At 29.8% G+C, this 27,673-nt stretch overlaps 2 protein-coding genes across 7 annotated transcripts; both read right to left on the bottom strand.

The window, feature by feature from the left end:
- Positions 1–30: 30 nt before the first annotated feature.
- On the bottom strand, positions 31–25,127 carry Shab (Shaker cognate b). Of its 6 annotated transcripts, none has more exons than XM_074248895.1 (9): positions 24,996–25,127; positions 20,480–21,544; positions 15,604–16,450; positions 14,976–15,277; positions 10,158–10,241; positions 8,828–9,421; positions 7,871–8,105; positions 1,182–1,866; positions 31–614 (listed from the first exon to the last, which is right to left on the bottom strand). In XM_074248895.1, exons 2-8 carry the CDS (start codon positions 21,386–21,388, stop codon positions 1,193–1,195), a joined length of 3,645 nt encoding a protein of 1,214 aa, XP_074104996.1. In that variant the 5' UTR covers positions 21,389–21,544; positions 24,996–25,127; the 3' UTR covers positions 31–614; positions 1,182–1,192. The 6 variants fall into 6 exon arrangements, with proteins under 6 accessions (XP_074104996.1, XP_074104997.1, XP_074104993.1 ...); XM_074248896.1 differs by having other exon boundaries at positions 31–1,866; positions 14,976–15,094; positions 15,170–15,277; XM_074248892.1 differs by having other exon boundaries at positions 31–1,866.
- On the bottom strand, positions 24,904–27,610 carry Tcs3 (Probable tRNA N6-adenosine threonylcarbamoyltransferase Tcs3). The gene is made up of 4 exons (XM_074248957.1): positions 27,350–27,610; positions 26,508–26,949; positions 26,257–26,435; positions 24,904–26,162 (listed from the first exon to the last, which is right to left on the bottom strand). The coding sequence occupies exons 1-4, from the start codon at positions 27,462–27,464 to the stop codon at positions 25,891–25,893; spliced, it is 1,008 nt and encodes a 335-aa protein (XP_074105058.1). The 5' UTR covers positions 27,465–27,610; the 3' UTR covers positions 24,904–25,890.
- Positions 27,611–27,673: the final 63 nt, after the last annotated feature.

Genomic DNA, 27,673 nt, shown 5'->3' with positions numbered 1-27,673 from the left:
ACAATAGTTACTTTAATTAATTCAATTTTTAATTAATTATTAAACTACATACTATAAAATATTTAATATTTAATCAATAGATCAGTGATAATATATCAAGCAAGAAAAAAGACTTGCAAATAATATAAAGATGCGCGAAGCATATATTATAATTGTATAATATATATTAAATAATTAATAAATAGACTATTAATCATAAATTGTTAAAATTTAAAATTTCATCAAATATTATTAAATAATCCGATGTAATTTTGTATCACAGAAATACTCATTTTCAATAGGTCTTGTTAATAATTGTTATTATTATTTTTATAATTTTTTCTTTCTAATATATAATATGAATATTAAATACAAGCATTACAGATACTTTGAGCTATATATTGCTTGCATACGTAACATACAAGGCACATTCTTGGATGCAAAAACACACGTGTTAAATGATAATTCACCAAGCAACATTGCAAAAACTTATTTCATTGTTTCTTCTATTGCTTTTGTTAGTAATATGTTTTAATTCAATACAACAAATGTGCGTTGTCTATCCAATTGTAACTTTCATACACGGAGAAAAATACATTTACAAAACAGATACATATTCTTCTTGATAATTAATTCTGTAAAAAAAAAAAAATTAATGAATAAATTATCTACTTTTAATTGAGCATTAAAAATTTTACATGTATATAAAAAAATTACTTTTATAATTGTATTATTAACTAATTAAAAATTAATCTAATTTATTATTTAGTTAATAGTTTGTATTTTATGATCTTTAAAATATAAAAAAGCTAATAAATTTACAGTCGCATTCTACTTTAATAATTTAAAAAATATACATATGTATTTAAACTAACTTTCAATTATTTTTGTACAATTTATACAACGGTCGTTAAAAAAACTTGTTAAAAAGTCGATCTGTAATTGCAAATTATTTTTCTCCGTGTTGTTTAAATAATTGTGCGACTATTGACAATAAATAACAAGATATTGATTACAATAATAATTATTATAATAATAATAATAACTAAAAAAATAATTAATAATATTTATAAACCTTTATAATAAACTATATCAATTATTTCAAACAGTTTTACGCTGAGCTAAAATTATGCTAATAAATTTAACAGGGAAACTATCGGAATTATTTTATTAATTATTTACTGTAATTAATTAATAATTACTCAATAAAATTTTATGAGAGACGTCGATGCGATTCGTGAGGAAGACGATGCGAGCTGCTGTCAGTAGAGCTTTCGCCAGCGCTTGATGCTTTTTTCCTCTCGTTAATGACGTTACGCCGAGACTTTTTCTGAACTTTTGATGGTCGTGTATTTTGTTGTTGTTGCTGGTGTTGTACTGATTGATTGTCATTAATTGTTTGCGTAACGCGTGAAGTTAAATCTTGATTATTCACGTCGATTGTCGTCGTCGCCATCTGCTCTTTATTTTTGTTTCTATTATTATCAATAGACATTATTGATTTTAATTGACTACGTTTTGTGGTTCGTTCACCTGATGCAGGACTTAGTAATAATTTAGGCGAGCCGTTGTTGTTACTGTTATTGTTGTTGTTGTTATTGTTGTTGTTGTTGTTGTTTGAGCGCAAAAGCGCGCCCAAAACTTGGCCGGAAAAAAATGTCGGCGCTTGACGGATGCGAACGGTGTTCATATTTGGACTCGCATTGTCCAAAATTAATTTTTCCGTGTCACCGTCCAGATCACTGCCGTTGTAATACGCGTTCCGAGTGCTTTCTGATTTTTTTAAGATCGATTTGGCGCGGTGATGCCGATCTGTTAGGTACGACATCATCGATTCGCTGTCTATTGAATCGACTGACAGAGACAGTTTGTTTCCACTTGTTGGGCCTGAAATTTTTTTTTTTTTTTTATTTGATAATAACATGTTTAGACTTTTTGTTGTAAATTAACTCATAACAAAATTTTATGTTTTTTTAATTTATGAAGAAAAAAAATTATCAATTTTTTTATATTATTTATATTTTTTTTTTTTTGTGTATGTTTAAATATCGAATGGAAAAAAATTCACTTGATAATTTTTATAATATTAAAGTTAGCCGACGTTCAAAAATTTTTTTATTTTTTTTTTTTAACAATTAACTTGCGAGTAAAAAAATATTTAAAAAAAAATTTTTTAATTCTTCTACATGTGAAATTTTTTCTTTTAATTTTTTTATAATAATTTCATCAATAACAAAAAATTATAAAAATTTTCAGACATCGGATAATTTTGAATTTTCATTAATTTAAGTTCTTCACATGTAACTAAAAAATATTTCTTTAAATCATTGAATTTATATTGAGAAAAATATTCTTAATTCACTAAAAAATTTGATTTTCTATTTTTACTTCAATACTTAAACATACATTTAACTAAAATCATTTGATAAATATTAAAAAAAAAAAATAGCAGTATTTTCTCTTTCTTTAAAAAAAATTTATTGCAAATAGTTAACTTTAAAATTTCTAATAAATTTTTATAAACTTGCATTTTAAAAATTACAATGGTAATTAAAGCTTTAAAAAAATTCAGCGCAACTATAATTATCAGAATTTTATTTTATAACTGCTAAAAATGATGTATAGAAAAGATATAACGATTAAATTAAATCTAGTATTGCATTATTATTTTTATTTGAGATTGATGAAGTAAATATAAGATTTATATCGTTTCTATACGGATTGAAAATAAAATATAGAGAATGGGATAATGAATGATTAGTGCAGCATTTTCAATATCATAAATTCCGAGTGAAAATAAAGCTTTCATTCGTTATTACTTTATTTTTTATTTAAAATCTCTCTTCACCTTCATTGCGGTTCTGACTGTATCATGTGAATAATCTACAATCAGATGCATTTTGTAACAATAAAAAAAAATAAATAAATTATTTAAATATATTAATATCATATTTATAATATAAGTTATTCAAATAAATAAATAAAAATAAATAACTTAAATTATGATAAATCCAGTCCAACATAATTTTATAATATTATATATAAATAACAATAAAACTTACAGCGCTAAATTAAATTCGTACTTTTTCTATTAATCTTTTCATTTATTTTATTTTTTTTTTTTTTTTTTAATTGTATTATTGTTTTTTATTAATATCGACTCAACGATGATAAAAAAATAAATTTATTTACAAGAGCGTGACTTGTTGCGGAAATAATTCGGAACCAGCCAAATAACTTTCGTCTTTATAAAAAAATCATTATTTTTAATTAATAAATTAGTTAATAAATAAATTAATAATACCATTTTTTCGTTTTTCTTCTTTTTCCCATAGATTTTTTTTTTTTTTAAAGTTAAAAACTTAAGGCTCTCACTCACAGTAAATATTTATCACGTTTAAATTTAATTATTAATTCCTCTTACTTAAATTAATTATTAAAAATGAGCAAAAATTTCCTAAAGTGTCATTGAGCGTCTAAATAAATAATATATAAAATAATAAAATCTACCGCAACAGACACTAGATAAAACTTCAAAATTTGTATACTTCATTAAAATTTTCATTATTAATAGATATAATAATTTTTATCTTTTCCCTTGAAATTTATAATAAATTCACATAGACAATAGACTTTTTAATAATTAATTATTGATAAGCTATGACTCGCGTGCACAGCTGCTAGCTATATTTACCTACAGGACATTTAGACCTTTGCTCATTTTTTATTTATTTATTTTTTCTATCGTTTTCGCTTGCTTTGTTTATGATACGCGGGCAATATTCTAATAATAATAATAATGATAATAATCATGTATATATAGTAACAAGTTAATAAAATTTACATATATACATATGAGAATTTGCATGTCGTGATATAAATCAAGTGTACATATTATTTCAGCTAGTGTGTGATAAAAACTAATAATAATAAAAAAGCACGGCCTATTAGCATTCGTGCCATTCATTCCCAACAACTATTATAAATATCAATTTGTGCCTAGAGCTTGCAATTAATGCAATGATTCAATGTATGTAATGTTTCTTCACTATATAGTCTTCTATCATTAAAAAAAAAAAAAAAAAAAAAAAAATTAACAATTCATTTCCTTTACCAATAGTCAATTAATCAATAATTAACCGTGTAATGCGTGAACAGTGCGTGCGTAATATTACAACTTCCTTTAAAATTTATTACACTAGTCACAAAAATTAAGGGATATAAAAAAAATTCCAAATTTTTTGGTGATTTTCAGCGAGATGTAACTCCGAGGAAAATGATCGCACAGAAAAAAAAAAAAAAAAGAAAATTGTAGCTCCAAGTGTCTAGTTTTTAGATATGACCATGAAAATTTTTTGTCATCGTCAGGTCTGAAGAAACCCTAAGAAAACTACTGAAAAAAAATTTTTCGAAATTTTTTTTCGTCTTAAAAAAGGTCTACGGGCTTCAAAAAATTTTTCGATTGTTTCGTTTAAAAGCTCTTTTAGTAAATTTAATACCCTTTAATTTGACGTAATCAAAAGCCTGTACGATAATTTGCCGCGGAGTTATCGTCAATCAAAGCAAAAAGTTTTTTTGACTTTGGAAATCAATAACTCTGGAAATAATGACCGTATAGGAAATCGAAGGAGGGTTTTGAAAACTACACAATATTCTCTATAAGAAAACGTAAACCGCTTTTGAAGAAAAAATTTTTTTGAATTGAAAACTCGGACTGAAAAAAGACAAAAATTCGCATAATTAAGGATATTTGGATAACTTGGTATAACTTTGGATAAAATGGATGAACGAAGGATATCGTTGGTAATTTTTAACTTCAAAGTGTCCCCTAAAATCCCTAAGAAATTCAAAGCGCTGCGATTTTTTGTTCATAGTGCCCAGAAGCTTCAAATTCTGTGTTTTCGCAAAAATCACCATTATGAGCAATTTTGTGATTTTTATTCATTTTTCCATTGAAAAAATTTTTTTCAAAATTCTTTATTTTTTCGATCAAAGAGATTGATTTTTCAAGAAATTTGAAAAAAAAAAAAATTTTCAATTTTTTCGAAAATTTTTTCGAAATTTTTTTATCAAAAATTTTTTTTTTTAATTTTTTTTTTTATCGTCTTCAGAATGCTTCACTATTGTCAAAAAAATTAACTCAATTTTTTCTGTCCGCTACAACTGCCTTAGTGTTAAATCTCATTTTAAAAATTCAATAAAAACAAATTGATATACCCCCGCGGAGTTCGGCTTTTCCTCACACAAAACTTGAATTTTACGTTTTCTTTTTAGCCTAAATTCCTTACGTGAATTTTATGTAAGCTTTTCTTTGATAAGCACCTTTTGATATGCCTCGTCGACATTTAGCTGCCACAGATGTGGCTCGCATTGTTACCCTCCTTCAAGAGGGCTACAGTCAGGTGGAAGTAGCAGCTTCTATGAGAGTGAGCCAGTCCGTTATCAGTCGGGCCTATGCCCGATTTAACGCGACTCAAAGTTACGATCGTCGTCCGGGTCAAGTAGACTACGAATCACTACCGAGCGTGATGATCGAGCTATCATTCGAGAAGCTCGTCGAAACCCTACTGCGCATGCCCACACGATCGCTCATCAATTTCGCAATCGTCGACAACGTCCTCCCCAACAACACATATCGGCATCGACGGTTCGAAATCGCTTTCGAGAGCAAGGACTACGCGCTAGACGCGCAAATCGCTTGCCTATGCTCACTCCACGACATCGCCGAGCCCGATTGGCCTATGCTCATGATCATCACCATTGGGGTCGTAGACAGTGGACCAGTGTATTATGGACTGACGAATCTCGATTTTGTCTTCATGGCAGCGATAGACGATCTCTCGTTTGGCGCCGTCGTGGAGAACGAGATCGGGATGGTTTTACGAGACCAGTTACAGCTTTCAATGGTGGATCAGTCATGGTGTGGGCAGGCGTGTCCTTCAATACCAGAACCCCGTTGGTCATCGTTCGTGGGACGTTGACTGCCGATAGGTACGTCGACGAAATTCTGGAGCCACACGTCCTGCCTATGTGCACACGCATGGGGGCAAGACGGTTCATTTTGATGCAGGATAATGCTCGTCCTCACACTGCAGTTCGTACGCGAACTTTTCTCCGCGCCAACAACGTAACAACGCTTAATCATCCAGCGATGAGTCCTGATTTGAACCCAATTGAGCATGTTTGGGACATGCTTGGGCGTCGATTGCGGCGAGACTATCCGCAACTGCACAATCTTCATCAGTTGACTCAAGCGTTGTTACGTTGTTGGCAAGGAATTTCGCAACGTGATATTCGACGATGCATCAACATGCAAGAGCGTTTACGAGCTGTGATTCGGAACAGAGGTGGCAATACACGGTACTGAGCAGTTACTGCCGTGCGTACAGAGGTCATTCGGCAGCTGCAAACAGACAAACACGCAGACAAAGACACACACACACACACACACACACACACACACACACACACACACACACACACACACACACACACACACACACACACACACACACACACACACGTGTGTGTGTGTGTGTGTGTGTGTGTGAGAAGCGTAAATCCGACCGAGCAACCTCCACGTGGTACGCTTTGGGTAACGCTAATGCCGGCGGTAAAACAACAGTCGAAAAAAATTGAGAAAATTTCGAAAAAATTTTCGAAAAAATTGAAATTTTTTTTTCAAATTTCTTGAAAAATCAATCTCTTTGATCGAAAAATAAAGAATTTTGAAAAAAATTTTTTTCAATGGAAAAATGAATAAAAATCACAAAATTGCTCATAATGGTGATTTTTGCGAAAACACAGAATTTGAAGCTTCTGGGCACTATGAACAAAAAATCGCAGCGCTTTGAATTTCTTAGGGATTTTAGGGGACACTTTGAAGTTAAAAATTACCAACGATATCCTTCGTTCATCCATTTTATCCAAAGTTATACCAAGTTATCCAAATATCCTTAATTATGCGAATTTTTGTCTTTTTTCAGTCCGAGTTTTCAATTCAAAAAAATTTTTTCTTCAAAAGCGGTTTACGTTTTCTTATAGAGAATATTGTGTAGTTTTCAAAACCCTCCTTCGATTTCCTATACGGTCATTATTTCCAGAGTTATTGATTTCCAAAGTCAAAAAAACTTTTTTGCTTTGATTGACGATAACTCCGCGGCAAATTATCGTACAGGCTTTTGATTACGTCAAATTAAAGGGTATTAAATTTACTAAAAGAGCTTTTAAACGAAACAATCGAAAAAATTTTTTTGAAGCCCGTAGACCTTTTTTAAGACGAAAAAAAATTTCGAAAAATTTTTTTTCAGTAGTTTTCTTAGGGTTTCTTCAGACCTGACGATGACAAAAAATTTTCATGGTCATATCTAAAAACTAGACACTTGGAGCTACAATTTTCTTTTTTTTTTTTTTTTTTCTGTGCGATCATTTTCCTCGGAGTTACAGCTCGCTGAAAATCACCAAAAAATTTGGAATTTTTTTTATATCCCTTAATTTTTGTGACTAGTGTATTTATTAATATTAATAATAATAATAATAAATTTAATTAGACTATTTAATATTCTAACGTGATAAAATTGCATTTATAATTATTCATCTATCATTCAACAATTCTAGAGGAATAAATAATAATCTATCATCTATCGTTCTCCTACGACTCAAAGCAGGGAATGATATGTCATTATAACTTGATATCTTACATTAATAATAATAATAATTAAAATAAAATCTATTTACAACAACATTAATGATGAATAAACTAGCCCTAATGAAATATATCTGAATAATTAAAATTACTGAGCGTTATTTCTATAAAATAGGTGACTTATTAACAAAGCGGTGGGCTGATGGCATCCTCGAGCACGTGAGTTACTATTGTTGGTTCATTTACCATATTGCTTAGTACCACCGCTATTCCCAAACAGATGTTGGTTTATTAGTCGAGATGCCGATGCGAAACTCGTCAGCGAAGTATTTGACGTATTCCCAGGAACAGTCCCGCGACCACCTCGCAGACCTACGTATGAATTATTGTTGTCTTCCAGGCCATCCGGTGATTTCGTTGTGTTACTTTGATTACTGCTTTGCTGGTCGCCAATTATTGTTGGCCTACGTCCTGATGCGCTCTGAAATTTTATTTATTATATTAGTAATTTAATTTTATATTTTAAATTAGTTGCTAATTATAAAAATTAATATTTTGGACTTTACTAGAGATTATTTTAAGTATAGTGAATTTTTTGTAAAACTTTTTTACCTTTAAAAGTTGGAAAAAATTTTGGTTCTAATGTTTTTTGGTAAAACTTCTATTTTATCTTTTTTTTTATGTATATTTTTTTGAAAAATAAATAAAAAAACGAACAATTAAAAAAAAGTTGAATATCACAATTTTATAAAAAATTTGTTAAAATTGTAATAATTAACTTCTTTTTTTTTTTTTTTTAATTGTTCATTTTTTTTATGTATTAAAAAAAAATATATCAACAAAATCAAGTAGAAATTTAGTTAAAAAAAAAAAAAATGAAAATGAAAATATTAGATCCCACTTGGAAATATTTGATTCTATTTTAAATAATATTCTGTCAACAAAATTGAAGTTTTAATAAAAAATAGTTATTAAAATTTTTTTAGTTTAATTATAAAATCACAAAAAAAATTTAAATATGACATCTGACAGCAATCTTCATCTTAAATAGTTCAATATTCTATAAAAACTTTATTTTCTTCTTGACTTTAAAAATTCTTGTTTTAATTTTATCTGTTTAAGTAAAAATAAAAATTTAGTAAAAGTAATTTTAGAAATGAATTGGGCATTAAATAAATGAAATTATAAATAAATATAAAGTACCTTAGCAACACGGGTTTTTCGATGTTTTGGCAAAGTATCAGTGTTGACACTGGCCTTAATCGAGTCGTGCTGAACTTGAACGCTCTTTGAAAATTCTGTAGGATTAGTATTAGTGGAACTGGGTGAAAATAATGCAGACTGATGATCTACGGTGGGCGATTTGTCGGTATTTATTTCTCGGCACTTGTTGTCAGCACCTTCCAAAGGATTTATGTACAAATTGCTGTCGGCCTCGTTGGGGGCATCACCGTCCAGTAATTCTTGGGAATTGAATGGATGAGTTTGACAGGTCGCGTACGTCTCAGAACTATCAACGCTCCCGCGTTCATTGTACGATTTCGAGGGATAACTCGTCGCCGGAGTGGTCGCTGGTTCTGTCGGCGGTGCTGCAATAGCTGGAACTGATATTGGGGCTGATGATGCCGCTATTGCTGTTATTTGTCTCAATGGTGATGAGTATGAGAATAAATCACCGAACGCACTGGTATCAACACTGTTCTCCCGCAGCGAGCGCATTTCTTGGCATACTGGATTACGGAAATCACTTGTCGCCAGTGGCATTATGTCTTCAGCGTCTCTGTAATCTTTGTATTCCTGTGTAACATACAAAACAAACGAGAACCAACGACAATCAAACATATCATGATAATTTTTGCTCCGATACATTTCATAGTGGATCACTTTTACTTAAACTCTACAAAAAGTCAAAAAACTTTTTATGGCTCGCTTGAGTTTATTATCATCTGAAAGAATTATTTTAAAAAGAATCGTTATCATTCTGAAGAAATAACTTTTTAAAGTTTTTGTTGTTTCAACAAAGTTTGTAAGATAAATATTTATCCGTAGAAAAATATTCTTCTTTATAAATAAATTCAAATTTTAATTTAAAAAAAAGGAAGAAAACGCAACAAATACTAAAATCTTTTCTTCAGCATGAATTTAAAAATAATTTAACTCTTTTTCTTCTGTGTGATCCTTTTAGAAAATTTCTTCTCACAGATTGAAAAAAATTTTACTTTTCTTCAAATGATATATCTGTTAAATATTAAACAAGTTTTTAAAGAATAATAATTAAAAAAAAAAAAAAAAAAAAAAAAAAAAAACAAACATTTTTTCTAAATACACATGCAATAAATCTGATGAATTCTTAAAAAAGAAGAATAAAGTAAAAACATTAGAAAGATTATTTTACTCGCTACTGAAATAAAATTTCCAATAGGTTTTAAAATCAACAGGATGCGAGATAAAAATAAAGATATATAATAATAATAATAATCAAAGGGTAAAATAGTTGTTTTGGCTCTAAAATATTGTTATTGATAGTAAATACCTTAGTTGTACAAAAGCAACACTCAAATTCACTAGGGATTTCATCGAATTTCTCGGATTTTTTGCTGTCTTTTTTATCTTCATCCTAAACACCACACACAAAATACAACAAAAAAATTATACTCTCCTGTTTTATTTGTCTATTCATTTAGTCAAGACCTCCCATCGTAAACTATTGAACCTTTTGACGACCTTCTATTTATTGACGTTGTGTCATAAGTTTATTTTTTGACTTATATAAATATTAATATTACAAATATAAATACAAATACAATTAGTGCGAATAGATGAAACAGCATTTTTTATTATTAGAAATGGTTCAAGTGTTTCCAATGAGATGAATGCATTCAAATTAACAGACAGACAAAGTATAATAAAATCAAACAAATTGTATGGTATAAATGTTTGAGTGAATAAACAAATACCAATGAATACAAATACAAATACAAATAAACTTGTAAGCTTTGTATGAATAAATGTACTATGTGAAGTATGAATAATGAATTATGAATTATGAATTACGATGGCATTTTATTTTAATTATCTTCGGAGCCTGAGAGACATTTTAACTTAATTAAAAATATCTTTATATCTTTACACTCTACAATATAATAAATCATTTTATAATTTACATCAAAACTGTTATTAATATCCATCAAATTAAATGCATTTTTTAATAAAAAAATTCTCGGAAGAAATGATAAATGTTTTAATTAAAAAAAAAAAAAAAAAAAGGAAAAAAAATTTTTAATCAATGAAGTGCCACTTTGAGATGCGAATTTACTTACCCGTTGTTCAAAAAAATCATAATAAATGATGATACAGGATAAAATAATTAAAAATAAAATATTAATGATAATATACATATAGACAATGAAAAATAAATAAACAATGTCAATGAACAAAAAAATTATTTATTGATGATAATGATTTTACAAATTTGCCTGGCCCTCATATGTCTTTATTGCTATTTGTTTAAACTCAGTTCCAATGAAAATTTATTGATTTATTATTATCTACATCTACAACTATGTATTCACTATAAATATAAATTTATGTAATTGTGAATGTCTGAGTATGATTATGAACTATTTTTAAAAATAATATTGACAAAATTATAAAATTATTTTAAAATAATCAGCTTCTCATCGATACTCTGGAATGTCGTCTCCAAATCTCCAGTTCCATTTCACATTTGTACATTGCGTATATCAGGCGCCATTGTCTGAAAAATAGCGACAAATACTATTGATATATTTAAATCCTTAATTATAATCCGGTGATTGATGTTTAATTTAAAGATTTAACAGCAGTAACTTAAATTATTTGCTCTAATTATTATTCTCATTCTTAATCAAGATAAGTATCATTTCTTCATTAACATAATTAATTTTGAATTATCGTATTACGTGATTGCAAATGCTAATGGTAATGAGAAAAATAATTTAAAACTATGTTTCAATTTGTCGAAGAATTATAACATGATAACATTGTAAAAAATAATAACGATAAATCATTATTGATAGTTATAATACTTGGACGTTAATTCTACTTATTATATTGATTGTCTTTACTCTATTATATTTTACCAGCGAATCTAAATTGCTTGTTTTTATTGGCATTGTTTCAATGTAATATATTTTTTAATCTTTTCTTTTTAGATAACTATATATATATATATATATATTTGTAACTATAACATTATATTGTATATCTGTATGTACCAAAACATATAAAAGCATACTTAATTTATTGCACTCACGTATTTATAAAATAAACAGAATAAATAACATTTGTGATAAATAATAAATAATACTATTAACGATTATGACAAATAATTAAATATTAAGCAAAGCTTATTATTTATTACATTTTATTTTATAATAATAATAATAATATGTATGAAAAAATTTTAATAATAAAATTACAATAAAATCGTACTATTGTATTTTGTATTGTACTACCGAGATAAATATATTTCTGTCATTGGCTTAGTCACGATGAAAGTCTGAGTGATTGTATAAAAATAACTATGGGCAGTAAGCCACAAAACGCTTCGACATTTGTCTCTTATGACAATTGATATTATACAATTCCGTATAATAAGTATACAAAAAAAAAAAAAAAAAAGAAGAAGAAATGAAAAAATTTTTAAAAACGTAATCGATAAATTTGATAAAAGCACAAATAAAATAAAAACTCTTACGCAAACAGTAAATATTCAATAAGAGTAATATAAAAAATAAATTTATAAAATGCTATTTACAATTTTTAGTCTATATAAACTTAACATACTTAAATATTTTACACACAACATAACAGATTTTAACTTGTCAAGTGGGCTCTTTGTTTATATAAAATTCAAAATAAAAACAACGCAGACAAAGTGGCACATTCTTAAAATTACACATGAAAAATTAAACTGCTAAGCGATCCCTTGTTTTTTTTTTTTTTTTTTTTTTTTTAAATAGTTAAGTTAAATTAATAAAAATGTAAAAAAATGATCATACATTATTAATTGATCATTCTTGTTATCAGAATTAGATTACAAAAAATATATATTATTTATTAGTGTCAAGCCTTTCAGTATTAATCTTATTAATAATTAACTCAGAACCTTGCTATGGCTGGTTATATTAGAAACTATACCTTACACAATGCCGAAGGATGATTACTTAATAACGTCTTAGCAGTAGCTCGAAAATATCAAGAATTTATTAAAAATTAAATAAAAAAAGTTTATAAACAAAGTTATTTTTAACTTTGTTATTTTTAAAGTGTTTTATTAAAAGTAATTTTGATAATTAACATATAATTAAATTCTGTGTATTATACTCAACAAATATAATTATTTAAATAAGCGCTAAAAATACATTCAACAATAGTTTATTAAAATTGACGTGTTTGAATATTTCAGTGCTTAAATTTGAGATAAAGAGAGCATGAAAACGCCGTATTGATTTTATATATTTTTAGATTTTCTATAAATGCACATATTAATTCGTAAACTTTTATTTTCCGGTTTGTTTAAAATTCAATTGAAATTTTTGACTTATGCTTTTTGTTTTATTAATAAAAAGTCTATAACAATAATAATAATAAAAAATAATGATAATATTATTGTAAATAAAATATTTTCAATTGAAATAATTCAATAACTTAATACGATAAAAATTTAGTGACAAAAATTACAACGCAATAAGCAGATATTAGTCTCAGGCTCCTTATATATAATGACTAATGACATTTTAATAATGATTAATGACAATAATGACAATGATTTCATGGGCTATTACAATAGAAAGCTCTTGTTACTATTATGTTAATAATAATAATAATATAAATGACATGATAACGTTTGAATTGTGTTGCTTTGATAAAAGCTTTCAAATAAATAATTCAAAAATAAATTATCCTTCTGTAGCATCAATAAAATTTTCTTCCAAATAGATTTAACATTAAATAAAATTTTTTTTACAATGCTCAAACGTTACCGGGTGTGGCTCTGTTCTTATTTACTCAACACTCGAATTATAAAACTCGATAAATTTCACCCAGGAACGTTCATTTAAACAGTAATTATTTAATTAGCAATTCAAATAATATTTAAACGATTGTAGAAAATTAATTACCCATAAATGGATGAAAATAATCACGAGTAAAATAACGAGAGAGTTCCATCTTTCTCTTTTTTTTTTTTTTTTTTTTTTTATATATATTTTTTGATCAATATGAATAATAGATTTATTATTGTAATATTTTCCAATAACAAGGAGCCGTAGCACTTTAATTATTCCTATCCGTCTCAGTGAGTCTTGATAAATAACTTTATTATTAAAGTACTTTTCTGCAAGTAATGTCGGGAAATCTATAACCGTTTATCAGCTAAGATATTCAAGATTAAAAAAAAAAATTATGATAATAATTTTAATATAATATGGTGTATAATTTATACTTTCAATTCGTTTTAATACTTATATATTTGGCGACGTACCATGGCAATTCGTTGTATGTTATTGGTATTATTATTCCTTATTTAAAATAGTGCAATTAAAATTTAAATCTCTCTACAAGCTTAGTGTCTTTTACAAGCTAAAATTATTAAAACGTGTAGATAATTTTAAAAAATTATTCAAATTGGACGGTGGTCAGTGAAGTGTATCGTGTAATGTGATTAATCAATTAATTTGTAATTTAAATTTAAATTTAAATTAGTCCACTTATTAAAACACACTCAATATTAGTATTATTAAGTAATATCTTCAGTACACTATTTACACATAACACTATCAGCAGCAAGAATTACACTTGAACCTGAAAAAAATGAATATAAAAACTAGCTGGGTTGCTTAGTGATATATCTACCTTGGTACACATTTTAAAAAATAATAAATTTAATACTTTTTAGTTTTCTAAAACTGCAGTTGGCAAAACCTAAAAAACTATTACCTATTCTCATAATATCGATAGCTAATTATAATTAAAATAAATATCATAATTATTACTATTATTAATTACTTCAACAGAGCCACATAAATGTTGTTAGATAACAAATAATCAATAATTAATTAACAAGAGGGTGTCATCAAACATTATCATATCTTTGATTAACATAAATATTATTAGACAGACATTTCCATTCTACCGATGTTACGTGAATAGACTTGTGTTAATGAAGCTGCGATTAAAAAAAAAAAAAAAAAAAATTAAATTATTATAAATTGTTTAAAATAATAGTTGATAAAATAAAATTAAACAAAGAATAATATTAAAGTAAAGGAAGAATATAGTAGCGAGTAAATAATGATAAGTAACTTACGCTAGGTGTTGTATTGCCTTGGTTAGAGTGTTGAGCGAGCATCTCATCCTGGTAGTAATCCTCGTTCTGGGAACCCGGTAAATTTTGCGCAAAGTCGAGCAGCCGACGGTTAGGACTGTCTGGAGAAGTAGGCATATCATTAGAAACTTGGGGGAATGATGAAGAGGCACTTCTACGTCGTCGTGATATATTACTGTAATGCTCGTAATTCCGATAGCAACCGGCTCCAGTTTGCGCTGGTCCACGTCCGCAAGCCGATTCGCCCTCGGTACTGTTACCATCTGCACCTGACATGTTGTGACCTACAAAAGTTTGAGATAAAGACAAAAAAAAAATAAAAATAATTAGGACATGAACAACATAAGGGGACAGGATTGAAGTTATGATTCAATTTTATTTATTTTTTTTTTTTTTTATCTAATCTAATGTCAGAAAAAGGAAATTGAAGAGGAAATGAGCTGTGGCGAGGAACTTATTCGATTGAACAAATGTTTTAATTGAAGAAATGAATCGATGGAAGAGAATATAAATAGTCATAAATTTTGATTAATAAGTTGCATGATGAAGTCGATATAGAAGAACAAGAAGATATAATTGCAGAATAAGTTCCTCGCTTATATTATCTTACCAGTGTCGACGATGACGTCAATGAGATCCATACTCTTGGCAAAGGCATCCCTCAAATTGATATGATGGAATGATACAATACTGCCCTCACGCTTGGCACGCTCCAAGGCCTCACGACGTTTTAACGCTTTTTCACGTCTCATCTGATTTTTGTAAAACTCAGCAAAATTATTGACAATAATGGGAATAGGCAACGCAATTACCAGGACACCACATATACAACATACACTGCCAATCACTTTGCCAAGAGGAGTCGTAGGATAAATGTCTCCGTAACCTACGGTCGTCATGGTGATTCCAGCCCACCAAAACGTCTCCGGAATGCTTATAAATTTGGTCCCGGGCTCTTCTTTCTCCGCGAAGTATGCAAGGCTCGAGAATATCAGAACACCCATCGCGAGAAAGAGCATAAGCAGCCCGAGTTCTTTGTACGAATTTCTCAGTGTAAAACCGAGACTCTGGAGTCCCGTTGAGTGACGCGCTAATTTCAGGATCCTCAGGATTCGCATTATACGAAATATCTGAACTACCCGTCTTACGTCTTGAAACTGGTCATTTGCGTTCTTGTTTGTCTCTACGAGAAACAGGGACACAAAATACGGCAATATTGCTAGTAAGTCTATTATATTCAAGCCGCCTTTGAAGAACTTCCACTTGTCTGGCGAAGCACTAAATCTAAGCAAGTACTCCAGGGTAAACCAAGTTATGCAGACCGCTTCGACCATTGCTAGTTGAGGATTGTCTTGAAAGTTTCCCTTCTCATCGTTAACTTGCATACTGGGAATGGTGTTGAGTGTCAGTGCAATCGTCGATAGCACAATAAACAATATTGATATCACAGCTATCACCTGAAAATTTATTTATTATCTTCAACATTATCATCATCATCATCATCATCATCATCATCTCCAGTTTGATCTTTATTAATATATATTATCTCGTCTTCTTTTGATATTTATCTTCCAAAGTCAGAATTCATCGACTGGAAACCCTCAACTTAAACTCCTATTAAATTATTACATTTGATTTATCGCCTTGACATAACTTCGCGGAATATATTTCCATCAAGTACACTCGTCCCAGGTACTAATTTATAAGTTTTTAGTAAATAGACTTATTTACTTATTTTTATTATATATTTTTTATATTTTTTTTTGTTTTGCAGCAGAACGTAGTATTTTTTCTACGACCACCTCCCACTTTCTTCACTTTTTTGTCCTAACATAGCTTCGTGGAGCGTTTAACGTCACTGCATATTACCTCAACGTTTATTTCTAATTTATTCTCATTATAATTATCATTAATATTAATCTTAACTTTGTTGTATTATTAGATACAATAATAAATATATAAACACAAGACAAAATGCCAAGCGTTTAAGCAATAGACAGCCGACCAAAATTATTCATTCAGTTTTTTATGAAAATAACGACTTTTATTTTTATTTTTAATTTTTAATTTTTTTTTTACATTATTTTTAATCAAAAGACGTGACGTAAAATAACAAACTAAAAGCGCACGATGCACATATGGATATTAAATTATCAATCGGATATTCTATGCATAAATCCATTATTCATAGAGTAAATTCTTTCTATTTCTATGCATCGATTTGAGAATGAAAATTTTTTTTATCAACCAGTTTATTAATAAACAAATACTGAAAGCAAGAAAAAGCCATTACACAATATTATTTATAAACAAAATAAATAATAAATTTAAATGTAAAATAAATTTAAAAGCAAGGCTTTTATCTGGATTTTGTATTTATATAATATAAATGAATAATCTTGGAAGAAACGAAAACGACTCTCATCGAAGCTTTGTTTAAAAAAAAAAAAAAAAAATATAAATAATTTAAATAAAGTTTTGATACAATGAACCTTCAACAGGCACACTAACCCAGTCTTGACCGTTCATTCACATTCAGCGATCCATATTCTACAAGTAACCGGCACAATTAAACGTTATTTGTCAGCACACGTGTATTCTCGATGACACTTGCTCTGACATTCGCCAGCGTGCCTAGCAGTCGTTGATAATAATCACGTGTGAGAAAAGTTTATCGTTTATTTTAGTGCTTTTAATTGTAGAATATTTGCTTTCATTTATTTACAGCAGGCTCTTGCATTGATTATTAATTTTGAAAAAATTTTTTTAAGAACAATATATTAAATTTTGTTCAGAATTTTCATTAAATTGATCTGCAGCATTATGAATAATCTAACGCAAATCAATTTAAATTTTTTTTACAGTCAACATATCAATTAACTTATTTTTTTTTTTTTCAGCTGGATTTTATAAAAAATTGTCTCGAGGCCGGATTGACGAGCCAATACAAACACATCGTTACTGTCCCTTCAAGATACCGTTCCTTGTACCTACAAGTAATCATGCGCTCATCGTATTGATTTTATTTAATGAAGAGATCTCAATAAAATAATTAATAATAGAAAATAAGGTAAAGTATGATATAATTGATAATTATTAATGAGATTATATCATTTCATTAGATAACTTAAGCACCTGCAGGGATCCTATTGATAGAAAAGCAGAGGAAATCAGATAAATAAATAGATACGCGTGATTACTTTCCACAGGGAGCGGGAACGAGAAAGGACTTACGTGATACCTGGTAATCGCGTATGAACCCTCCCATCATTATCACCGCGACATTTACGTTGGTTTTATTTGTTTTGTAGAACCAATTTGTCCTTTAAATATTTGCCGAAATAAAGGGAAAAAAGCTGTTGGAAAATACAATTATACATTTATAACCAAGGTGGAATATTATTGAACAGCACCTAGAAATTAAAGTACACATTACAGTAAACGAACAATATTTATATTTACAGTTGTAAGCACCTGGATTACATTTACGATTATAATTCAATTTTTTAAGCATTAAATTGATTAATAACGATCAAGTTTATGATTACGATTATGATTTATGATTATCTGTAAGTGTGTATTAATATTATAGTAGAGAGTTGAGATAGTAATAATTATGTTCGCTATAAACTTTTTATTAACTAAGCTCAGTCACTACTTTCTTCTTTTATACAATAATAATAATAATGATAAAGAGAAGAAATATTGAAATAAAATGAAGTACTGGACTTTATCGGTTTAGAGATCATGAAGATTATCGTGAGCGTAAAATAAAGACGTTGTAAAAAAAAGATAGTAAACTGAATTGTTATACTCTATAAATTTAAAATATAAAAATATTTGCGTTTGAAATTAATGGGTGATTTTACAGTGATATTTTTATTATTGCTACAATTTATGAGTTATAAGTAAACATACCTTATATTTTATATTTTATAAGGATAATTTTGGGCAAGGCAACTGACTATTAATCTCAAACGATCCTCCCGGTGGCTACAATACTTCTAACTGATGTGCTCAAAGAATTTATAATCCCTATAAAGTTATTTTATGCTAAGATTCATTAATCCCCTCTCTTGAAACAGGGAAACAAAAATATTAACCGCCCAAATATCTATATTTGGAAGGGGAAGAAAAGTTAAGAAGAAAAAAAAAATATATATATATATATATATATATATATATATATATATATATATATATATATATATATATATACGTCTGAATGAAAAAATGTTAATAAATTAATACGAAGGCGGTCAGGTTATAAACCTTTACTTGGAAACAAAGTTTTAAAGTAGCCTAGAAACGTCGTGTTGAAGCAAAACTTTGGCGTTTAATTATTCGAAAATTAGATTTATAAATAACTCGCTTATAAAAGTTGTATTACGTGGCGATTGATATTGCTTGTTAACTTTAACGTAAATATTAATGCCCTTTTTTTACGTAACGTCTTTATATTTGTTGTCAGATATTGATCTCAGTAGATGATCTAAACTGATAAAGTTTCCTTCTGTTATAATTCACTTATATTAATTGTTTTTTGATTAATTATCATTATTATTATTATTATTAATATTGTAAAAGCCGTGGATTATGTAATTTATTAAAATTACAAAAAAGGAAAAAAAAAAAAAATGCAGCGTGAGTAAAATGTATGGCGATAAAAGCCTGGCCGGAACATAATTATTGTATACTACTGATGTGCTGAAAAATGTTGGGTAGCAATGTGTATGCAGCAATTATTCTGGCGAGCGTACTTGACATTATTGTTGCTGCAAAGTGTACAGCAAAAAATGAAAACAAGGAAGCGGTAAATGAAGTCAAAAGAATATTTAATTTAATATGGATCATAAAAGAGTGTGCAAGCAACAGAATGTTTTAATAAAGCAGAGAAAGACCTTTTGTTTTAGCATAGTTTTTCGTCATTAGCACTGAAGATATATACATGTATATGATATAAGAAATATATATCTTACTCTTGTTGAGTCATATTGTAACCACCATAGTGTAATTTTAGATTTTACAACAACCTTTGTGTAAATTTCTCTTTAATACGTTCACGCTGGTTGTCTGATTTCAGCCATTAACGTGAACTTGCATTGGTGATGTCAGTGGAGTGGGAATTTGTGAATCGCCAAATGGAATTTAATGCATGCGCGTTTTAATAACAATCGTTAAAAAACGTCTGTGTATTTACATACTCGTAAATTGTATCATATACTCGTATATTTGTTATATAGATATACTGTACATACACAAATTTATGCAGTTATCTATAAAGACATAAAATGCTACGTACTAATATTTTTTCTTTTTTTTTTTACATGTCTGCGTGATGGATAAAAACTTTGCGTGGAACTGGAGTGTTGATAATGTTGAAGATGTAAATACTTGTTATGTGCAATAAGTTTAATGTTAAATGTTATGGTTAATAGTTATTAATTAATTTTTATTATAAAATAAAATGGTGAAGATAAACTCACCCTGGCGGCAATTGATGTGGTAGGTTTTTCAAGTAAATCCCATAGCCACTTTTGGTATTGCGCACATTTACCGTCCCCGAATTCCTCCTCCTCCCTTTGCCGCAACGACTCAGCCTCCTTCCTCATCTCCTCGTGTACATGCTCTTTTCTCTGATGATATTTGTGCTGACAACAACTCTCTAAGTACAATTCATCGACTCCCCAATACTCAAGATCGTCGCTAAACGCCAATACACACATCTCGTCAACGAGATGGAGTTTTCCAGTACGATAAAAATTTAAAATTGAGCTAAAAGATTTCGGGTGACGATCAAAAAAATATTCATTGTCAATAAGCGAGTAGTCGTCGCATAATTCTGTTATTGCCTCATGAGTGTTACAGTCTCGAAGACGTCCGAGTCTCGTGTGCGGTAACCTCTCCAACGTTCGCCACAATACTTCGTGCTTAACGCCCCCGACGTTTATCGATACACGTCTATTCAAAGCCTTTGATCTCATTATCATGAAAGGCTCTGGGGGCAGTGAGGTCATGGATCGGGAGTAAGTCCGTTGCTGCATCTGAAGAGGAAGAGGAAGTGGTGGTGGCGGCGGTGCCGGTGCCGGTGCCGGTGGTAATGCCGATGGTAGCGCCGAGTTGACACTCGCAAACGGTGCGTAACGTACTTCTTTGCTCCACCCGACTCCTCCTGTACCGGCACCTCCAGCAGTTGTTCCCGTTCCTGCTCCTGCTCCTGCTCCTGTTCCCCGACCACCTTGTCCAGAGGATGCCATCGCGCTTGAAGTAATTGTCCTGTCACTTTCAAAGTTAAACCCCTCGAGCCCTGATGCCTGGTGGTATGGGAGATAGCCATTGCCATTGCGATCCGCATCCACTCCCGCGTCTTCCTCGTATCTTCGCTCGTTCAGCATCAGATGAACCTTTTGTATTTGTTTTCTATTGTTATTGCGGCTCAGGATAACCACACAGATCGACTAGCGGCTAGCCTGATTAGCACCTGGCTCTCATCCGTCGGCGCAGCACCTCTCCGCCACCGTCAACAGTGTAGCTCTGAGCCACCTCATAATCTGTAATAAAACAACAATATTTCAGCATTAATCATTTTTTTTTTAAACTACTTTAAGATTTTTTATTTAAGTTCAATCGAAAGAATTTTATTTCAGTTTTAAAAACCTTTTCATTAATTTTTTTTTTTTTAATTATAATTATTGTATGTATAAATTAATTAAAGAAGAAAAAAATAATTTTGCTTTTTTTTTATCTTGAAAATTATCTTTAATTTATTAATTATTATTTTAATACCTAGACTTTATAATTAAAAATTGATTTAAAAGTTATCCTATCATTTATCTCTGAGTATTCTTTACACGTTATGAAAAATTTAATCTCATTGAAAGTGTAGTTGATTAGTTATAAAGAACAAAGATAAAAAACTAAAGAGGTTTATATATTAGTATATAAATACCCACTAACAAGTCTGTTCATCTAACCAAATGTTATTCAATTTAATTTTATTACTCTTTACTTAAAGTTTCCCGAAAGTACGAAGCTACCGGAAGAATATCAAATACACTCTTAAGAATTAAAACATGTATATAAATGTTAACGATTATTATTTAATAGTGACGTTAGTCTATACTTAAATTTAGTTGGTCAATGCAATAGCATTTAGAACGATCAATATCCTCTACAACTCTGTTTACAACCTTCAAATATCCCTTGTTATATTACTGGGAAATGTTACAAGTTTATACACCACCACTCCCTGTTATCTGATTGCTCGTGAACAAGCTTTGTTATAAATTATAGCTACCATCTTTGAGCCTACCGTACTGTATACTGTATATTGCATACTCAATTACAACTGCTCTACTATTATAATAATTATATATGCTTTTTATTGTGAACTAGACAGCTTTTTTTTTCTTAACACCACGAACTTGGTTTCCTAGCCACGTACTCTCGATCTAACAGAGCGTACCCTTGAACTAGTTACCTCTAAATCACGTCATCAGATTTGAATTTGAAAAATTATTTTATAACAATCTTGTAATCTGTTAGATCAAACTCTTGAAGAAAATTATTATTTTCTTGAGTACATAACATAACAGGTATAATTTAAAGATCCTTTAATCGCAGATTAGTCACGAATGACCTTGTCGAATTACACTAAACCCGGATGTTATTTTAAATCTTCATCTTCATGTTTATTAATCACGCTCCGGGTAACTTAACCGTCTCTAAAATTAAAAAGAAATAACTAATAAAATAAACAACCAAATAAAATTTATCGCTACAGTTAACATGGAAATATCAGTGATGTAAGATATAAAAATCAATTATAAAAACCGCTCCAAATATTAATGTTTTTTCCAGTTGACTCGCAATTTGTTCTACTCTCATCGGTAATTTTTTTTATAGCGCATGGATTTTGGCGTTGCATCAAATACCGACTGCTAGGTTTTCGGGTCGTAAATTTCTTAGCTTGACATTACGCTACGTAGCTACTATTATACTACTTTATACTACTGCAAGCTGGTATTGCTAAAATGCATATACCGAAGATAAGAAAAAACTTTTTTGTTTGACAGTTCATTGCCAGTTAAGTTGAGGGAATAACTTGCATATAGGACTCAATTCCGGTCCAATTGGCATTTGTAGCTACGGAAATCAGCCCTCGAAAAATTCGAGATAGATATTTAGCCAATGTAACATATTATTGACGTTTCTTAAAATTACACACAATGTTATTTGTACATACTCAAGGCTATATAGCACTCTGATGACCGTATGATAATTTTATCCCAACGGTTTTATTTTTATTTTTAGAATCTTAGATGTGCTCTTGAATTTTCATTGATCAATAACAATAAATGAATAGCTGTTAAGTGACTTTATGACACTACTAAACGTTTGACTTCGTACTCTTTTTATTTTTTCTTCTTCTTCTTCTTCTTCTTGGTCTTATTCTTACTCCATTCGTCTTCTACTTCTTCCCCGTGCTCTTCCCCGCCACTCAAAGGGGATTAGCATAAATAAAACGATACACGTAACGGCTTCCATTCACCAACACATTACACACGAACCAGCGTGTCGTCTAGATAAAAGCAAAAAATGAGATGAACGGTGAACAATAGGAGTTGATAGTAAAGTCATAACGACTGCTGTGATATTATTCTACAGCTTTTACTCCAACACTTAAGAGGAAATTTCCTCTTATCTATTTACCCTTATTATATACGTGTCATACATACCTACAGATCTATCTATATGTCTCATCTATACGTATAAGTTTAACTGTATATAGAAACATAGACAGACACAGAGACACTGTAACAGAAAAAAAGATATAGACAGCCGCAGAAGATTAGGGGTGGTGCTCCACTGCCCTAAATAGAACAGTGAGTTTAACGATTCGACCCCCACAAGGCCAGAGATAGCTCGGTTTATACTTCCGAGGACTTTCCTGCCCTACATGCTCACAAATCAGAATCGTTATCTCGAGGGTAAATGCTACTGCTTGACACGGTCACAGTTTGAATGACAAATTGTTAAAAGTTTCGCTTAAATAAATGAAGAAAAAATCAACTCTGACGTAAAATTTTTTTTATAAAGATCGGGTGGCTTTGGGTAAACAAAAGTTTAGCACTAAAACTCTTTATCAAGTGATGAGAATGATCCATCTAGATATCTAGATATTTTAGGGGTGTATAGGCTGACCAAAGCGGATGTGTACATACCTGAAAGTTCACGACGACGCGATTGGTTCTCATAGCACAATCGATTTTCACCCTTATTCGAACGTTTACCCACGAGGGATACGATCCACATGATTCGGATGTAGAATTACTAACTAGTACTCGTTGTAAATAATAAATCAACTCAGTGTCAATACATCCACATAACTTTTCATCGATCGTATTGTTTTATGTGTATAACATTTGTATATACGTATACGTCTATTTATATATATTTTTTTTTATATTTTACATAAGTATCTATACTACACTATATACTCTACGATGATTTGGTAACAGAAAAAAAGCTTCGTGGTTACGTTTCTTTATGTGTTCGTTCAGTACTGCGCGATCGCCGTGACTTAAAATCCACTTAAACTTATACTCTTTTTTATTTATTTCAATATATTATTTTTTGTTTAAATCAACTATACGCTCTCGTAGATTAAACCGAAGCGAAGAAAAAACAAAAACTTCCAAAATAGAACGATGGGTTGCTTTTAAATTTTTCCTATAACCACATTAATATTGTCGTCTAAAATTAAAAAAAAAAAAAAAAAAATAAAAAAATAAAATAAGTATCAAGAAAATGAATAAATATAAATAGACATGAAAGTTTTATTTTTAACACTAAAAAATTAATTTTGTTTTTTATACTTTAGTTTTTATTTTTGACTTTCTTATTATAATTTTTTTTTTTTATTTAAAATATTTATTTATATATTTTTGGTTTGTTTTATTTTTTTAGTATTAAAAACTCGGATTATCCTGGGTCTCTCACCTTTTTAAGAAATACTAGTTGGTTTCTTCTTTAGAATCGCATTCAACATCACGTCACACACTCGTAAGCCCAACATTATTTCGTCACGAGTAAACTATCAACGCTCTAGTCGACGGAGCTTGCGAAACGTGCTTTACCACTTGTTTCATGGGCGCTGCGAGCAACGACGATTTGCTCCACTATCGATTGCCATGTGTGCCCCTTGAAACGGGTCGCGTCGCGCGCTTTCTTAAGCTCTCTCTCTCTCTTAAGCTCTCTACTTCAGTCTCTTTTTAGTTTTTATTTCTTCTTTCCGTACTATTATCTAAAATCTCTTTAAACTTGTTCTTCTTTAAACTTCGACTCTCTCTAATATGTTTTTTCCGTCCATCAGTTAAACACACGACGTTTTCAATTTAGTATACGAAGCACCCTGGATGACAGATCTGAGAAACGTCGAGAGTTAAATTAAAAAAAAGTTTTTCAAAAAAACAACTTATAAATTTATATATATAATACATTAATTTATATAGATATATAGATACATATCAGCCAAGCAAACACTTTTAATTTGGTCAAGGAAGCGGAGCTCGTAATCCCCGAGGACGGGACTACACGACTAAACCGCTCAGCTGGTTCTACTGTTGGCTTCATGTATGTTCATGACGAGGCGCTCACTTGGACAACTGCCAGCAATGCGCTTGCCTGGCCAATATAGTTTACTTTCTACACCCTACTCTTTGCATCTTTGATCACATCGGACATTTTTCTGAATGACAGTTGATTACCACGTCAACCAATTACATTTATATTACGTTAAATTAATTTAAACATCGATCAATCTTAATCTCAATTCTTACTTGACTTAACTTCATGAATTCGTTTTAACAAAAATTATACTTTATATAAATATTATTTATTCACGCCACGATACAAAAACATCATCAGTGCGATATCTTTGAACGCAGGTGGTCTCGCTCCAGGGAGTCGGTTTCCCCGTTTTGTATTGCAGCAATCCAGCTACTGCAATCATCACTCCATTGTCGATGCAAAATCGCTCGTCAGTTGCATATAATTTTCCATTCCGCTCTTTACACATGACGTCCATCATCTCTTGGAGTCTCTCGTTGCAGCCAACTCCACCTACGATCAGCACTTCTGAAGAACCTACATGAGCCATTGCTCTTTCTTAAAAAAAAAAAAAAAAAAAAAAAAAAAAAAAAAAAAAAAAATCACTATTAATTTAAAAAATTTATCATCAAAATAAACCATTTATCATTACCTGTTATTTCAATAAGCATGGCAAAAGTTGTTTCTTGCAATGAAAAGCATAAATCTTCTTTTGTATATTTTCCAGTACTGAGCCAATCATCCAATCGTTCTTCAATGTGAGATAAAATTCCCGAGAATGAAACATCCATTCCTTTTACAACATATGGCAAAGGCGCCAATTTTTTTCCTCTAGAAAATAAATTTAAAATGAACGTTTCAATATTTAATAATAGTTTACCATTAATATTAAAATAAAATTACTTTTTAGCCATTTGTTCAATGTTATACCCTGGACTAGGGTCATTGGAAAGCGTCAAAAGTCTGGCGAATCTGTCTAGGCAATTTCCGACAGCAATGTCAATTGTTTCCCCAAAAATTCTGTATCTCTGCCGTGAGTAAGCAATAATCTGAGTATTACCCCCCGAAACATACAAAATAGTTGGATCCTTGCTTCCGGTGATTAATCTTCCCATTTCAATATGCCCTACGCAGTGGTTAACCGCCACCATGGGTTTGTTATACATCTGTGCAACTGTTCGCGCGACAAGTGCTAAAACTGTCAGCGGGCCTCCCATTCCAGGTCCTTTGGTGTAACAAATTACATCAACATCCTTCATGGTTAACTTAGCATCACTTAGCGCTTGCTTGAGAACTTCCAGCACGTGGGTACGATGATGGATTGCTGTTTCTTTCGGTAAAAATCCTTAAAAAATAAAAATAAAAACTAGCAATTAAAAAATGATATAACAGTTAGCAGTCACTTGAAAATTTTTAAATTTTATTTAATAAATAAAATTACATTTTTAATTTTTTAAAATTCCCACTTGTCAATTTTTTTGTGCCATAATTTATTTGTTAAAAAAATTCTCAAAATTAATAATACTGAAGTTAGCGGTCAGCTGTCAATTAAAAAAATTTTTAACAAATTAATTACAATGAAAAAATGCTTCTAAAAATTTTCACTTGTAATTTTTATTAATTTTCACATGTGAAACTTTTTAATAAATTTTTTTTTTAATAATTTAATTGCTATAAAATTCTAAAAAAATTTTTATAAAATTATTTTAGAATTAAAAAAAAAATTAAATATTAAGATAAATTACCTTCACCGGGTGGTGTAATGTAAGTACGTCTGACATTTGAAAGTACTTCATTGTCACAAATTATTCCAACAGCCAATTTATTGGCGCTTCCTTCAAACCCAATTGCAATCACCATTTTTAAAAAATAATTTCTTCAATTATATTACAACTATTAAAATTTTTATAACCTGTCAAACGTATTCAATTTGAAGGCAATAATATCAACAATAACACTATCACATGATTGTAATAACAACAATAATAAGCAGTATGGCGGATGACAACAGAATGAGACTTGAGCGCCACGAAGAAACTGTCAACAATTTAAAAACCCAGGAATAAAAA

Source organism: Cotesia typhae, unplaced genomic scaffold (assembly GCF_013202065.1).
Source record: "Cotesia typhae breed Kobodo isofemale line unplaced genomic scaffold, CoteBio_Ctyphae contig_5, whole genome shotgun sequence".
Lineage (NCBI taxonomy): Eukaryota > Metazoa > Arthropoda > Insecta > Hymenoptera > Braconidae > Cotesia > Cotesia typhae.
The sequence above is the reverse complement of the archived record's forward strand: the minus strand, read 5'-3'. Positions and strand labels throughout refer to the sequence as shown.

Coding starts and splice junctions, on each gene's coding strand:
- Shab (XM_074248892.1), bottom strand. CDS start 21,388: ATGCTGAACGAGCGAAGATACGAGGAAGACGCGGGAGTGGATGCGGAT. Junction 15,278..15,603: donor TGACGTCATCGTCGACACTG/GTAAGATAATAT, acceptor AAACTTTTGTAG/GTCACAACATGTCAGGTGCA. Junction 9,422..10,157: donor GTTGCTTTTGTACAACTAAG/GTATTTACTATC, acceptor TATGTTACACAG/GAATACAAAGATTACAGAGA.
- Tcs3 (XM_074248957.1), bottom strand. CDS start 27,464: ATGGTGATTGCAATTGGGTTTGAAGGAAGCGCCAATAAATTGGCTGTT. Junction 26,950..27,349: donor CATTACACCACCCGGTGAAG/GTAATTTATCTT, acceptor TTATTTTTTAAG/GATTTTTACCGAAAGAAACA. Junction 26,163..26,256: donor CATGCTTATTGAAATAACAG/GTAATGATAAAT, acceptor TTTTTTTTTAAG/AAAGAGCAATGGCTCATGTA.